Source organism: Pseudorasbora parva, chromosome 21 (genome assembly GCF_024679245.1).
Source record: "Pseudorasbora parva isolate DD20220531a chromosome 21, ASM2467924v1, whole genome shotgun sequence".
Taxonomy (NCBI): Eukaryota; Metazoa; Chordata; class Actinopteri; order Cypriniformes; family Gobionidae; genus Pseudorasbora; species Pseudorasbora parva.
This window is the reverse complement of record NC_090192.1, coordinates 10,403,072-10,416,536: the sequence shown is the minus strand read 5'-3', so window position 1 is coordinate 10,416,536 and position 13,465 is coordinate 10,403,072. Positions and strand designations below refer to the sequence as shown.

The following is a 13,465-nucleotide window of genomic DNA, read 5'->3' as shown; positions in this document are numbered from 1 at the left end:
GGACCACCGGAGCACGATCCACCGGCACAGGGACCACCGGAACATGATCCACCGGCAAAGGGACCACCGGCGCACGATCCACCGGAACTGGGACCACCGGAGTGGTGGATGACACCCTGTGCTTTTCCCAAGCATGCAGGACTGCCACCACAAACCCTCCCATTACGGCCCTCCAGGCCATGTCTGGACTCGGGATTCCCGGACTCGGGACCCCCGGAACTGGCACCGAGGGAAAACTTCTCTGCTGAGTCCTCATAGTATGGTTGGATCCTTCTGTCACGTCACAGACAAGGGAAAATGGTGCGAGGACTCAAGTGCAGAAAATAATATATTTATTTATAACAAATAAAACAAACTCAAAACAAAACCCACGAGGGGGAAAAACACATAATAGAATAATAACATATAAACTTAAACAAACCAACAGAATCACGGGGAGGACGGAGGACGGAAGACGCAGACATTACACAAGGATCCAACACAGACTGACAAACACAAGGAGATTATAAAGGGAACAAACAAGGCAGATAATGAGGGAGAACAGGTGGGGCAAATAAACCAATAATCAGATAACAAGAAGGGCGGGGTTGACAGTAGCACATGCAAGACATGACAGAACCCACATGTGCACACAAGACAGGACAGGCATGTGACAGTGTGTGAGTGAGTGAGTGTGTGTGTGTGTGTGTGTGTGTGTGTGTGTGTGTGTGTGTGTGTGTGTGTGTGTGTGTGTGTGTGTGTGTGTGTGTGTGTGTGTGTGTGTGTGAGCCTGTTTATGTGGTTTATGAGGACACAAATTTGTATAACTACATGGGTATTACACTGGTATTACACTATAAATGTGGTTTATGAGGACATATCAAATGTCCTCATAATTCAAATGGCCTTAAAAACATACTAAATGATGTTTTTTTGAGAAAGTAAAAATGCAGAATGTTTCCTGTGATGGGTAGGTTTAGGGGCAGGGGCAGTGTAAGGGGATAGGAAATACGGTTTGTACAGTATAAAAACCATTACGCCTATGGAGAGTCCCTGTAAACCACATAGACCAACATGTGTGTGTGTGTGTGTGTGTGTGTGTGTGTGTGTGTGTGTGTGTGTGTGTGTGTGAGAGAGAGAGTGAGTGAGTGTGTGAGTGTGTGAGTGTGTGAGTGAGTGAGTGAGTGAGTGAGTGTGTGAGAGAGTGAGTGAGTGAGTGAGTGAGTGAGTGAGTGAGTGAGTGTGTGAGTGAGTGAGTGAGTGTGTGAGTGAGTGAGTGTGTGTGTGTGTGAGAGAGTGACTGAGTGAGTGAGTGAGTGAGTGAGTGAGTAAGTGTGTGAGTGAGTGAGTGAGTGAGTGAGTGAGTGAGTGAGTGAGTGAGTGAGTGAGTGAGTAAGTGTGTGAGTGAGTGAGTGAGTGAGTGAGTGAGTGAGTGAGTGAGTGAGTGAGTGAGTGAGTGAGTGAGTGTGTGAATGTGTGAGTGTGTGAGTGAGTGAGTGAGTGAGTGAGTGAGTAAGTGTGTGAGTGAGTGAGTGAGTGAGTGAGTGAGTGAGTGAGTGAGTGAGTGAGTGTGTGAGTGAGTGAGTGTGTGAGTGAGTGAGTGAGTGAGTGAGTGAGTGAGTGAGTGAGTGAGTGAGTGAGTGAGTGAGTGAGTGAGTGAGTGAGTGAGTGAGTGAGTGAGTGAGTGAGTGAGTGAGTGAGTGAGTGAGTGAGAGTGTAGATCAGGAGCAGAGGAGACAGAGGCACACTTCCTCCTCCACTGTGATAAATACACCGCTCTAAGAGACTCACTGTATGGGCAAATACAACACATTATCCCTGACTTCCAGTCACTACACCATCACGAAAAACTGAAGGTCTTACTCGGTGAAGGACCTGCTTCCACTTATATAGCACAGCATATCTATAAATGCCACAAATTGAGATGTACTGAGTGAACACATCCTGATTAATAATATATGTATTGCTTATTATGTGTATATATAAATATAATTGTGAATATGTTTGATGTATGTTTCTGTTTTGCTTTGTGAAATGCTTTGGCAATATGTACCCATGTATGTCATGCCAATAAAGCACAATTGAATTGAATTGAATTGAATTGAATTGAATTGAATTGAATTGAATTGAATTGAATTGAATTGAGTGAGTGAGTGAGTGAGTGAGTGAGTGAGTGAGTGAGTGAGTGAGTGAGTGAGTGAGTGAGTGAGTGAGTGAGTGAGTGAGTGAGTGAGTGAGTGAGTGAGTGAGTGAGTGAGTGAGTGAGTGAGTGAGTGAGTGAGTGAGTGAGTGAGTGAGTGAGTGAGTAACATTTCTAGAGGGCAATCCTTGAATAATCTGTCAAATGTATTAATCGATTTGTGAGGCATTTTTTATGCTTGTTAAATACATTTGCATTCAGTTTTATTTGAATAATCTTTGAATATCTTCTTGTTTAAACACAATTGTGCCCATAAAAGATCTGACCCTGCCCCCCACCCCTATCCCTAGTTAAAATGGTCTATAACCATCAGTCCGCCTCTTCTCATTAACTTCACTAGCCAATGAACTTCTGTGCTTGAATGTCAGTGATGTCATCCGGACACACTCATGCCACACAATGTAGTGGGTGAACCTTGACACTGGGGTTGTAAAGGGGAAGATTGTGAGATAAAAGAATAGATGTAAATTGTTCTCAACTGAAAGGATTCTCTTGGAAACTTTGGCGCAAAAAAAAAAAAGTTTTGTAAGAAGTTGAAATTCCACACTGGGCATCTTGGAATTTCAGTGATGTAATGCCAGCCACAATCACAGCTATATCCCAGAGGGAGAGCAGGACAGAATCACTGGTCCAAAAGCTTCAAAAATTTACAAGGCTGAAAACTTAACATGGGGTGACAAAAGCTCAGGCACACGCCAGACCGTCACCACTCACATCAGGGCAAAGCATTGCGTTACCCCAGAAAACAGCCCATCGCTCTGTCCACTAATGTCATAGGGCACATGCCAGACAAGTGCAGCAGCTGGGGATGAGCAGTGGTCATGAATGGACACACTTCATTGTCATAGGATGAGGAGAGGGAGGGGCAAACACAGAGAGAGATTGATTATTTCTGTCCAGTACAGACAGACGTCTCTGTTTCAAGGCATACATTGTACTAGGCAGAAAGAGAGGTCAAAGTTAAAGAGTCAATATGGGTGATGATAAATCTTTAGGTTTGGATGGGAGGGATATTGACCAATAAAAGTCCTCTGTGTGCTTTCACACACACACACACACACACACACACACACACACACACACACACACACACACACACACACACACACACACACAGAGAGAGAGAGAGAGAGAGAGAGAGAGAGAGAGAGAGGCTATCATGGCTACTTACTCATGGCTACTTACAAAAATGAATCACTAGCAAATTCATTATAAAAAGTTTATAATACTTCTATTCTACAAATACATGTATTCAAAACTGATTAAAATTATACATTTTTTTCTTTGGCTTTTTGACCACTACTTTTAATTCTTAAATAGTGCTACTATTTCTCAAGACATTACCATTAACAAATATTGTCATTACTGTAATGTGCAAAAATAACCATACTATTTATGTTGTATTGTGTATACATCATGACAGTATTTGTGGTATTGCCTGTTTACTGATTCAAAAAAAAAAATATTACAGTAATGGGAATCTAATGAGAAACACCTTCAACAGTTTTTGTGATTTTAAAGCTTAAATTTAATTGTTAATTAGTGGCAAAATAAATTACTGTAAAAACATTAAGTCAGCAGGTTTATTTATGTTAGTTTTGGTTTGATATTTGATTATCTTCTCTTCTTTTTATAAAGTATAACATGAAAAGTATAAAAGGTTTATTAAGATTATAAATGTTTATGTCAGTCACTTTTTATTCTCATGCTTTAGTTTAATAGTGTTCTCCTTTGAACTCTTAACCTTAGATTTCTTTTTAGTTCTAAAGTTTTAACATCATTTTTCACAACAATTAATCCAATTTAAATTATATTACCACAATGCTAAAACTCTGATTATTGTAATTGTCTCTGTTTTCTTTGACAGAATATTTTCCTTTTTTTTATCTTTTTGATTTCGAGGTTAAATATGACCTGTTATTGTAAGACTCACCCGATTTATGGGACTCTCTGACACACACCAGCACAACTTCATGCTTTTTAATGAAATTACACGCCACTTTCATGGTGCCTGTTCTCACACATGACCAGGGCTTAACATTAACACTCGCCAGTCCTCCAAATGTGGATGGATTTCAGCAGTGGAGTGTAGCGCAGTCACTCCATCTTGCCATTTTTGAAATCATTCAATTTGCTCCTAAATATTTTTAGTGTAACAGGGTTTGAATTTCAGTGCGTTTACTCATTCCTGTAGATTTTGTGCTTACAACCAAAGTGTGCGCGGACATAAAACTGCCTCTCGGTACAGTAAATTGAGTTCTTTTTCACTGCTTATTGCGCTTAAAAACTCAAAATGCCTGTCATGTTATGTCATCAGTTATGCTTTGAATGGTATGCCATGTGAATGGAAAGAAAACGCATGTTGAACCTCTGGGACTATTTTGGGGGGTTTCCGCCTGGATTTGGCCTACCCAAACTGAAAAGCATCCCATACCCACATACAGTGGTCTAAATACACAATTTTGGTGTCATTTTATAGGAAACCCTTTGAAGTTACATAAAGCTAGATCATTTACTTTATCAAGTTCAAAATATGGAGAATTTTTCTTTCACAAACGCACCACTTCCTTCAAAATTCACTGCCATTATAAAGTTTGGAATATTTATATTTTTAATATAACTCTGATTTTATTCACCTGGAAGACTGGAAGAAGAATGTCATATGTCTAGGATGACGTGAATAAATTACATTTTTGGGCTGAACTGACGCTTTAAGTAAGTCAAAAAAATATATATTTTAGGGGAAGGGACAGTGTGAACATAAACATATCTTTTTCACTTGGTTCACCTCTTGGTCCACTTCAATGGATCTGATTAGCTCTTTTAAAAAGAACTTGGATGTATAGACCCTCAGACCGTTTTTTTTTATATTTGAGCAGCATACAGTATAGTCTAGTAAATTCTAATGTTCCTGATACATATCATTATTTATTTGAAACAGACACCTTACTTCACTGTAGCAGACAAAAATCATCATGTTTTATTTGCTGTCTTCTGGAGATTTCCATGTTAATAGAACCCAGGACGAACTAAAATCAGTAGCCACCCATGACCTATCACCTCTCACCTTCGTGTTAAGACCCCGGAAAGAGGTCAGACGGGGTCAGAGAAAATCTCATGTTGATCATTGACAGATAAACATCAGGCACGCACCTACAAACACATCTCAGCACATAAACGCATAAACTGTTTGCTGATACCTTATTGCTAATGGCATTAATAATCTGTGTTCAAAACAATTATGTGTCAGAGAAAATCCAAACAAATAAAGAAGTTAAGATATTTTGAACCACTTTTCTTACTAGAGTAAGTGGTGGTGTAAAGTAAGAACAGCTTTTGTTATATTGCTATTGTTCATACTTAAGTTTGTGGATATTTAAATTATACTTACAGTCAAACCAAAAATTATTCAGACACCAGATATAATTTTTCACTAGTGGGTGCAGGACACTGTAGTTAATTTATGTGAGTGACAAATAGCGAAATAAAGTAAACTGTGACATTATACCCAAAAAATTCTTCATACAGTGGACTACCAGTAAAATGTATACAAATTTGGGACCAAAATTATTCAAACACATTAACCTGACCATGGTTTGCTTAAGTGTTTGTTTGTTTTTTTATTGCTAATGCGATCTTTTGACTGAACAAGACTGAACAAAATGACGCACTGCTTGGTAATTGTTTGACCTGCATTATCTAACTGTGTACTTAAATTTAACACCTGACAGCTGATTGGTTGATTGTAATGAATTACATACCTTTCTATCAAATTTATCTGACATTATCAAGATGAAGTTGTTCTGACACAGTTTAACTCTGAGGCCTTGTCATCGGATTTGCTTTTTTATGCATGGCAGATGAGATCTAGATATATTTACAGAACAGAATACCATAAGGACATATCATAATCTATACGAATGAAACCTAGATATGCACTCTTCTTTTTTGTTTCTTAGACAGCAAAGCAATTAAAAAGAGAGCAGATGAAGAGTTCTCATCCCAAATATTTCTACTGAGAAATATATTATATTATATTATATTATATTATATTATATTATATTATATTATATTATATTATATTATATTATATTATATTAATTATATTATATTATATTATATTATATTATATTATATTATATTATATTATATTATATTATATTATATTAATTATATTATATTATATTATATTATATTAATTATATTATATTATATTATATTAATTATATTATATTATATTATATTATATTATATTATATTATATCATATCATATCATATCATATCATATCATATTATATTAATTATATTATATTATATTATATTATATTATATTATATTATATTATATTATATTATATTAATTATATTATATTAATTATATTATATTATATTATATTATATTATATTATATTATATTATATTATATTATATCAAGATATAAAGAATTTTGTAACATCTCAATCAGATGATACAGCTGATAATTCAATTAAAGGTAACTGAGAACTCGGGAATTAGGGAAGCGCTTAAAAAGAAATACTATTAAATATAAATAATCATAAAAAGACAAGTTAATGTCACTTAATTTGTAATAATCAGCCTGTTGTCCGTTTAGCACTTGATGTTAATGTTAAAGGGTTACTTCAGCGATTAGCATTTGGCTTTGTATCAGTAGAAACCCTGGAGTATATTCAAATTATTGTGCTTTTCCCCCTCATATCCCTCTGAGACAAAAGATTTATGCATTTTATCTCTGGAAAAATTCTGGAGAATTTTATTTCTGGAATGTTTGGCCAAAGGCTAAAGACTACAGGCAGCAGAGGGAGCCATTTCCGCATGTTTTGAACCCGCGCATGGGGGATGGTGATCACACTCACAGCTCAGCAGGCAGCTACAGGCACTCATTTAAACAGAGCTATGGTGAGCAATGTAAGTCTTAACTTCTCAGCTTGCAAAGGCATGAACTGAAACGCACCAGACTGAACTCGCGTTGTGATTGTATGCCACGAGAGCTCAGCTCATTTATCTGACTCCTGCAGTTAGGGCTCAGTGCTGTGATACTCACGCAGTGACTCACTCATTATATTGAACAGACACGTTCAGTATTTAAGTGTAGTGTCGTTTCTCTAACTCAGTCACTGTAATCCAGTAGCGGTGGCTTTGGGAATGGCCTCACAGGGCAGCGAAGCATTCTGGGAATTGTAGTCTTTCATCCCCATGAGACAAAATTACATTTTCTGTCTTTTCTCAGTCTAGAAGGCCCCAAATTAAATTTCACATTTCTACTACATTGAGGACCCAGTTTAAATACAGATTCATCTTCCCAGCGCTGAAGTACTACCCCTTTAATCTAACAGTTCTTTGAGTATAATATATGCCATTTTGTACATTTGGTACAAGCAATTTCAAGGCATACATTTGAGCCGGATTAATTTATCAGCTGATTTTAATGTTTTATGACACCTTTCAACTGAATCACAGATTGTGTCCGTGTGCAAACATTGTATAAAATCCAGAAAATTACCTTGTTGTGGGTGTAATGTGATAATGAGAATACATTAAGAAGGTCCATTGAAAATCCATTTATAGACTCTACTTCACTTAGTATGGTTTTTTGTAATGGCAGAACGTGGCCATGAACAAAGCCTCTTTCTCTGATCCGCTTCTGAAACCGGGTTAGCGGTCAGACCCAGAACAAAGCCGGTAATGTTATCTGCAGATCTTTGAATGTGATCCTTTGCTGAAGACACTGTTTTTATTTTATTTACAGTTAAGTTCAGCTCAGCAATAAAACAACAAATATTAGGCTTCTGGCTAGGCCCAGAGCATCTGACATTATGCAGGAGTTCAGTGAGTTCAATCACAAAAGGTTGAAGTGTTTCTGTCTTTCTAAGTTTTAAATCATATTACTTGTCCATTTGTAGACATACACCATTTAACATCACATGTCATTTTTACAGTTTTTTTGTTTCCTTTTTAAAGTATTTTCACTAAAATTCCTTTAATTTATGTCAATATTTGTTGTTTTATTCATGTTAATTTAAAGTTTTTAACATAGTAAGATATACGTTATCGGTCAAAAGTTTGGAATAATTACAATTTGTTTGTGTTTTTGAAATTAGTCTCTTATACTCACCAAGGCTGCATTCATTTGATGAAAAATTCTGAATGAACAATAATATTATTAAAATAACTATTTTCTATTCTATTTGAATATATTTTAAAATGTAATTTATTCCTGTATCTCATTATAAGTCTATCCTGGTTTCTACAAAAAAGGCAGCACAATTGTTCTCAGCACTGATAAAAATAAGAAATGTTTCTTGAGCAGCAAAATCAACATATTAAAATGATTTCTGAAGGGTCATGTGACACTGAAGACAAACTCAGCTTTGATTGATCACAGGAATATATTACATTTGAAAATGTACTCAAACATAAAAGAGTTACTTTAAACTGAAACAATATTTCACAATGCTACTGTTTCACTATATTTTTCATTCAATAAATGCAGAGCATAATGTATGTATCTATAAAGAGTTATGAAAAAGTAATAAACCTATGAAAGATTTATCAAGAGTTTTGGAAGTACTGTGTGGTAAAATCTTAATTTCTGTGTTTTGGAGACATATTTTTCATTATATGAAAGAAATGAAAGATCAAATTTCATCAATAGCATGTAAAACAGTGGTAGTACTTTATTGACAATCTAACTATCCCTTAGACACAGCAACACAAAAAATGCAGATATATTTGACAGTGTAATAGATTTAGGTACTGAGTAATATTAATGAACTACATACTATAGGGGTTAGGGTTTAGCTTAGGGTTATTTGCAAAATGTATAGTTATTACTATAATAACTACATGTAAAACATGTAACCAGGGAACTGTAAAAATAAAGTGTTACCAAAAATGCTGAAAAAATACAAAAATAAAAAACCCTAGTAGCATAGTGGTGACTTGCATGGGCAAATGTAAAAATCTAGTTGTCATAATTTGACTTAAACTTTCATTTCCAGAGAACAGAGCTGTTGTGGGCCAACGCATGGGGTAATTTGTGAGCAGTGATTTTTAAAAACAAGCAAGAGGGTGAGTAATAGAAATCTATTTGTCACATTGTTTCATGGTAACCCATCTATTTACAGTTTTTATTTGATTTTGATTCTCGATTCTCTTACCTTGGCAGACAGCGTCGTTGATAGGAGTGCAGCTTTTCAACTCCATCTCAGGCTGTTCGCACTGTGTGCAGGGCAGGCAGGGGTCGAAAGAGGTCTCCTGGTCTGAAAACGTGTCGTCTGTGCACACCTCACACACTGTGTCACGGTCATAATTACAGCGCCTCAGCACACCCTTGCCCACAGGACACACTGTGCATGCCTCGCAGTGAAATGTCATGTTGTTGAAGTAAAAGCCGTAGTCGCAGACACACACTGCGTCGTTGGCATCTGTGCAGGGCGTCAGCATGCGCATGAGTTCAGAACACGGTGTGCACGGCTGACACTTCTCCGTATGGCTGAAGTTCTCAGAGAACGTCTCACCTGAAGACAAAAGAAGAAAAGTTAAAAGACAATCTCTCTGAACATTCTATGGGCCAGATTTACTAACAGCTGTTATACTGTCGGGATGTACTAAAGAAACAGAAAAAATGTGTGCTGAAAATGTGTGGACGGTTATTTTCGCGGCTGACCTTATTGTTTATGCATTTAGAGGAGTTTCCCTTTCAAAAGCAACATTTATGGGAGGAGAGTATTTAAATGAATCCTTAAAGTGATTTACTAAGGTTTACACTCGCCAGTTTACTAGTGTTTGCACCATTATGTACAGCCCATAAAAAAGCATGTCTTAAACCAGACCCTAACTGGAAGATTGCATTGGTCATTATGGAATGAATTGGCTGTGTCTGTGTTCTTTAATTTGTGTAGTCAGTAGATCACGCGTAGAACTTTCCACTCCCATCAGTGCTTTTTTGGAATTGCGCTCTCGTGCTAATTTGCCCTGTTTAGTAAATCTGGCCCAAAGTATGTAGTTGTGCATTTCAGAGTTATTATCATTAGTTAAAAGTAAAACCATAGATAATAGTTTACACTTTTTGACCTCATATTTGGAGTGGTATGACTAAAGCCTTTTGACCTCATGGTTCAAAGTGTTTCTCTTTTTTTGTATTCACTAGACTAGAGGTCTTCACATGTAGACTTGGATCAGAGATCCAACCCAAAGACCTGAGCAGTTCGGGTCCAAAACTTGGGCTATTATTTAAAAGAACAACATTCTATTACAACATTATTATCTCACTTTTTCTAAGTTCTCTATGAATCCTCTACATGCATTGAACTTCTATGTGAAAGCACGGTTGCTTCAGCATTTAGATGTTATTGGACGTAATGAGGTTACAGTGATGAGTGATTAACATTTTAGCACGTCAGCATGTACTTGTGCGTTCATGTTAAGTGCAATTTTGAGAAACACACATAGAAAAGGAACAAACATTTGTAACCTTGCACACAAAAATCAGACTTATAGCTATATATAGACTAATTCGCAACATAATGCTGCATGTTCATGAACGGCTTTTCTTTTTTTGTGTAGAAGCCCTTTTGTTGGAGATTAGGTTATCGATTTAATTTTTTTTGAGCTATCATGTTTATTTTTCCAATCCACTTGTCATGGGTCGGGTACAGATTTTAGGACCTGACAAGACCTCTAGTAAACACTTATATTAGCCCTTATTATGCATTTATTCTCTGAACTTAAATTTTATATTGTATTGAATTTAAAAGGGTGGAACGTTTTGAAAGATTTTTTATTTTATTTTAAATATCATATCTTTAAGATAAAGACGTATAATGTGTGACTGATTATGAGACTTACCAATACTACATGATACTACCAGAATCGGTTACACTTTTTTTGATAGACCCCTTTAGACATTCTACTAACTAAGTAATTTTGCAACTACATGTCAACCAGCTCTCATTAGAGTATTATTAGACTGTTAGGTTAGAGTTGGAAAGTTACTTACAGTAACTTGAATGTCTGTTAAGGGAGCATCAAAATAAAGTGTTAGCAGATATTTAGCAGACAATCTTTTAATACTCCGTAGACCGAAAGACCGTATCCTTAATGAAACATTTTAGACACTATGAGAAAAGAGGTAATGCTGTGATTCATGCTGAGAAAATTAAAGTTTTTTTTTTTTTACCTTGGATGCATGTAAACTTATATGCACTACTACTATATTGCCAAAAGTTTTGGGACACCTGCCTTTACATGCACATGAACTTCAATGACATTCCATTCTTAATCAGTAGGGTTTAAATTGAGTTGACCCACCCTTTGCAGCTATAACAGCTTCAACTCTTCTGATAAGACTTTCCACAAGGTTTAGGAGTGTGTTTAAGGGAATTTTTGACCATTTTTCTAGAAGCGCAGTGTGCTCAGGCACTGATGTTGGACTATCTGGACACCTGGCTCACAGTCTCTGCTCTATCGGGTTGAGGTCAGGACTCTGTGCAGGCCACATCAAACTCGCTCATGACTTTCTGGACCTTGCTTTGTGCACTGGTGCACAGTCACGTTGGAACAAGAAGGGGTCATCCCCAAACTGTTCCCACAAAGTTGGGAGCATGAAATTGTCCAAAATGTCTTGGTATGCTGAATCATTAAGAGTTCCTTTCACTGGAACTAAGGGGCCAAGCCCAACCCCTGAAAAACAACCCCACAACTTTATCCCCCCTCCACCAATCTTTACACTTGGCACAATGCAGTCAGGCAAGTACCGTTCTCCTGGCAACCGTCAAACCCAGACTCGTCCATCAGATTGCCAGACAGAGAAGTGTGATTCTTCACTCCAGAGAACATGTCTCCACATGTCCAGTGGTGGCATGTTTTACACCACTGCATCCCATGCTTTGCATTGCACTTTTTAACTGATTTATAAAGGGAAAAAAGGGCTGAAGAAAGTCTACAGGCTAACAGAAGAAATAATGATGTCAATATCGCAAAGAGTGGAGAGAGATCTAAAATATCTGTCTCCATGCTTATGGTATTGTATTCCTATCATCCATGCTATTCAGATATATTAGAGGATAGAGGTCTTGCTATCACTAAATTATTCAGGAAGCTATTTTGTCTGTGTGTGTATTTGTGTGTGAGACTGCACAACCCCTAGTGGATACCCCCTCTTTACAGAACATTGCCCCAGTATCCTATACCAGACCAACTATTCCAGTATATGCCACTAGCAGGATATTCAAGGAAGCAGTGGCCAGAACAGTGGCAGAGAGAAAGATAACACGCTAATGCCATAGTTATCCTTAGATCCATCAAAATGGATGAAATGTTATTGTGTTTTTGTGCTGGACAAATAGAGTTGCACATTATGGGTTCCCCTGTGTGCTGGAGCTGCTAATGGCCCTAATGATAAGGGGGTAATGTGCTGGTTTCATGGGGGGTAGTTACTAAGGCTTTATTTAGGAGACTATGATGGGTAATCTGTGCATTTCCTGCAGATGAAATCCCGTCCACTCAGCCTTTCTCCCTCTGAGTCTACTCTTCCCCTGATCCCTGCCCTCTTGAGATCCATTAGCATAATGCTAACCATCAATAATGAATGTCAATGCATTATGACAGACAACCGTTCTGTTGTCCGTACAGTCATGAGAGTGTATGTGCATTGTGCACAGTTAACATTAGTACTACAAAGTGCTGTGGATAGTTCTGTCAATAGCCTCTGTTTATTAATTTCCAAAAAAGGAAACCTATTCTGACCGCACAGTTCATAGTTCACTTTTTTAGTATAAACTGGTAGGGAACTATAGTCTCAAACAATTACGGCGGATAATACTCAGATATAAGACTGAAGAGATGTCTAAAGTGGTGGTCAAATGATATAGGTTATTAATGGTTGAAGGGTGGCAAAAGGCCAATATAAAGCCCAAATATAAATCATTTAATGACAGAATCTGATCTGTAACCATAAAATGTGCATTTTGTAACTAAATTGGTGCGTTTTGAGACCAGATACTATGAAAACTTCAAATTGTAAATTGTGCATTTATTATCAACCAATGCCAGTAATCTCAAAATGGACAAATATTGTCTGACTAATTAGCCTGGCTGAAAGTTGAAATGTTTTGAGGGTATGACATGCTATTCTTCACTCAAAACTTCTGATTATAAAAATAACCTATAATAGCATATACAGTATATTCAGCTTGTATGAGCTCATTTTCATTTGGAATTTTAGGCAGTGTCACAAAATTGATGTGTTAATGCGTAAACTTGCCA

General features: G+C 36.9%; 1 protein-coding gene across 2 annotated transcripts in view; it reads right to left on the bottom strand.

The window, feature by feature from the left end:
* Positions 1 to 13,465, bottom strand: part of ngfrb (nerve growth factor receptor b) — a 52,018-nt gene that overhangs the window by 15,684 nt on the left and 22,869 nt on the right. For both annotated transcript variants that reach the window (XM_067430224.1, XM_067430223.1), the window contains exon 3: positions 9,358 to 9,717. In XM_067430224.1, coding sequence (XP_067286325.1) covers positions 9,358 to 9,717 — 360 coding nt within the window. The remainder of the gene's footprint in view (positions 1 to 9,357; positions 9,718 to 13,465) is intronic.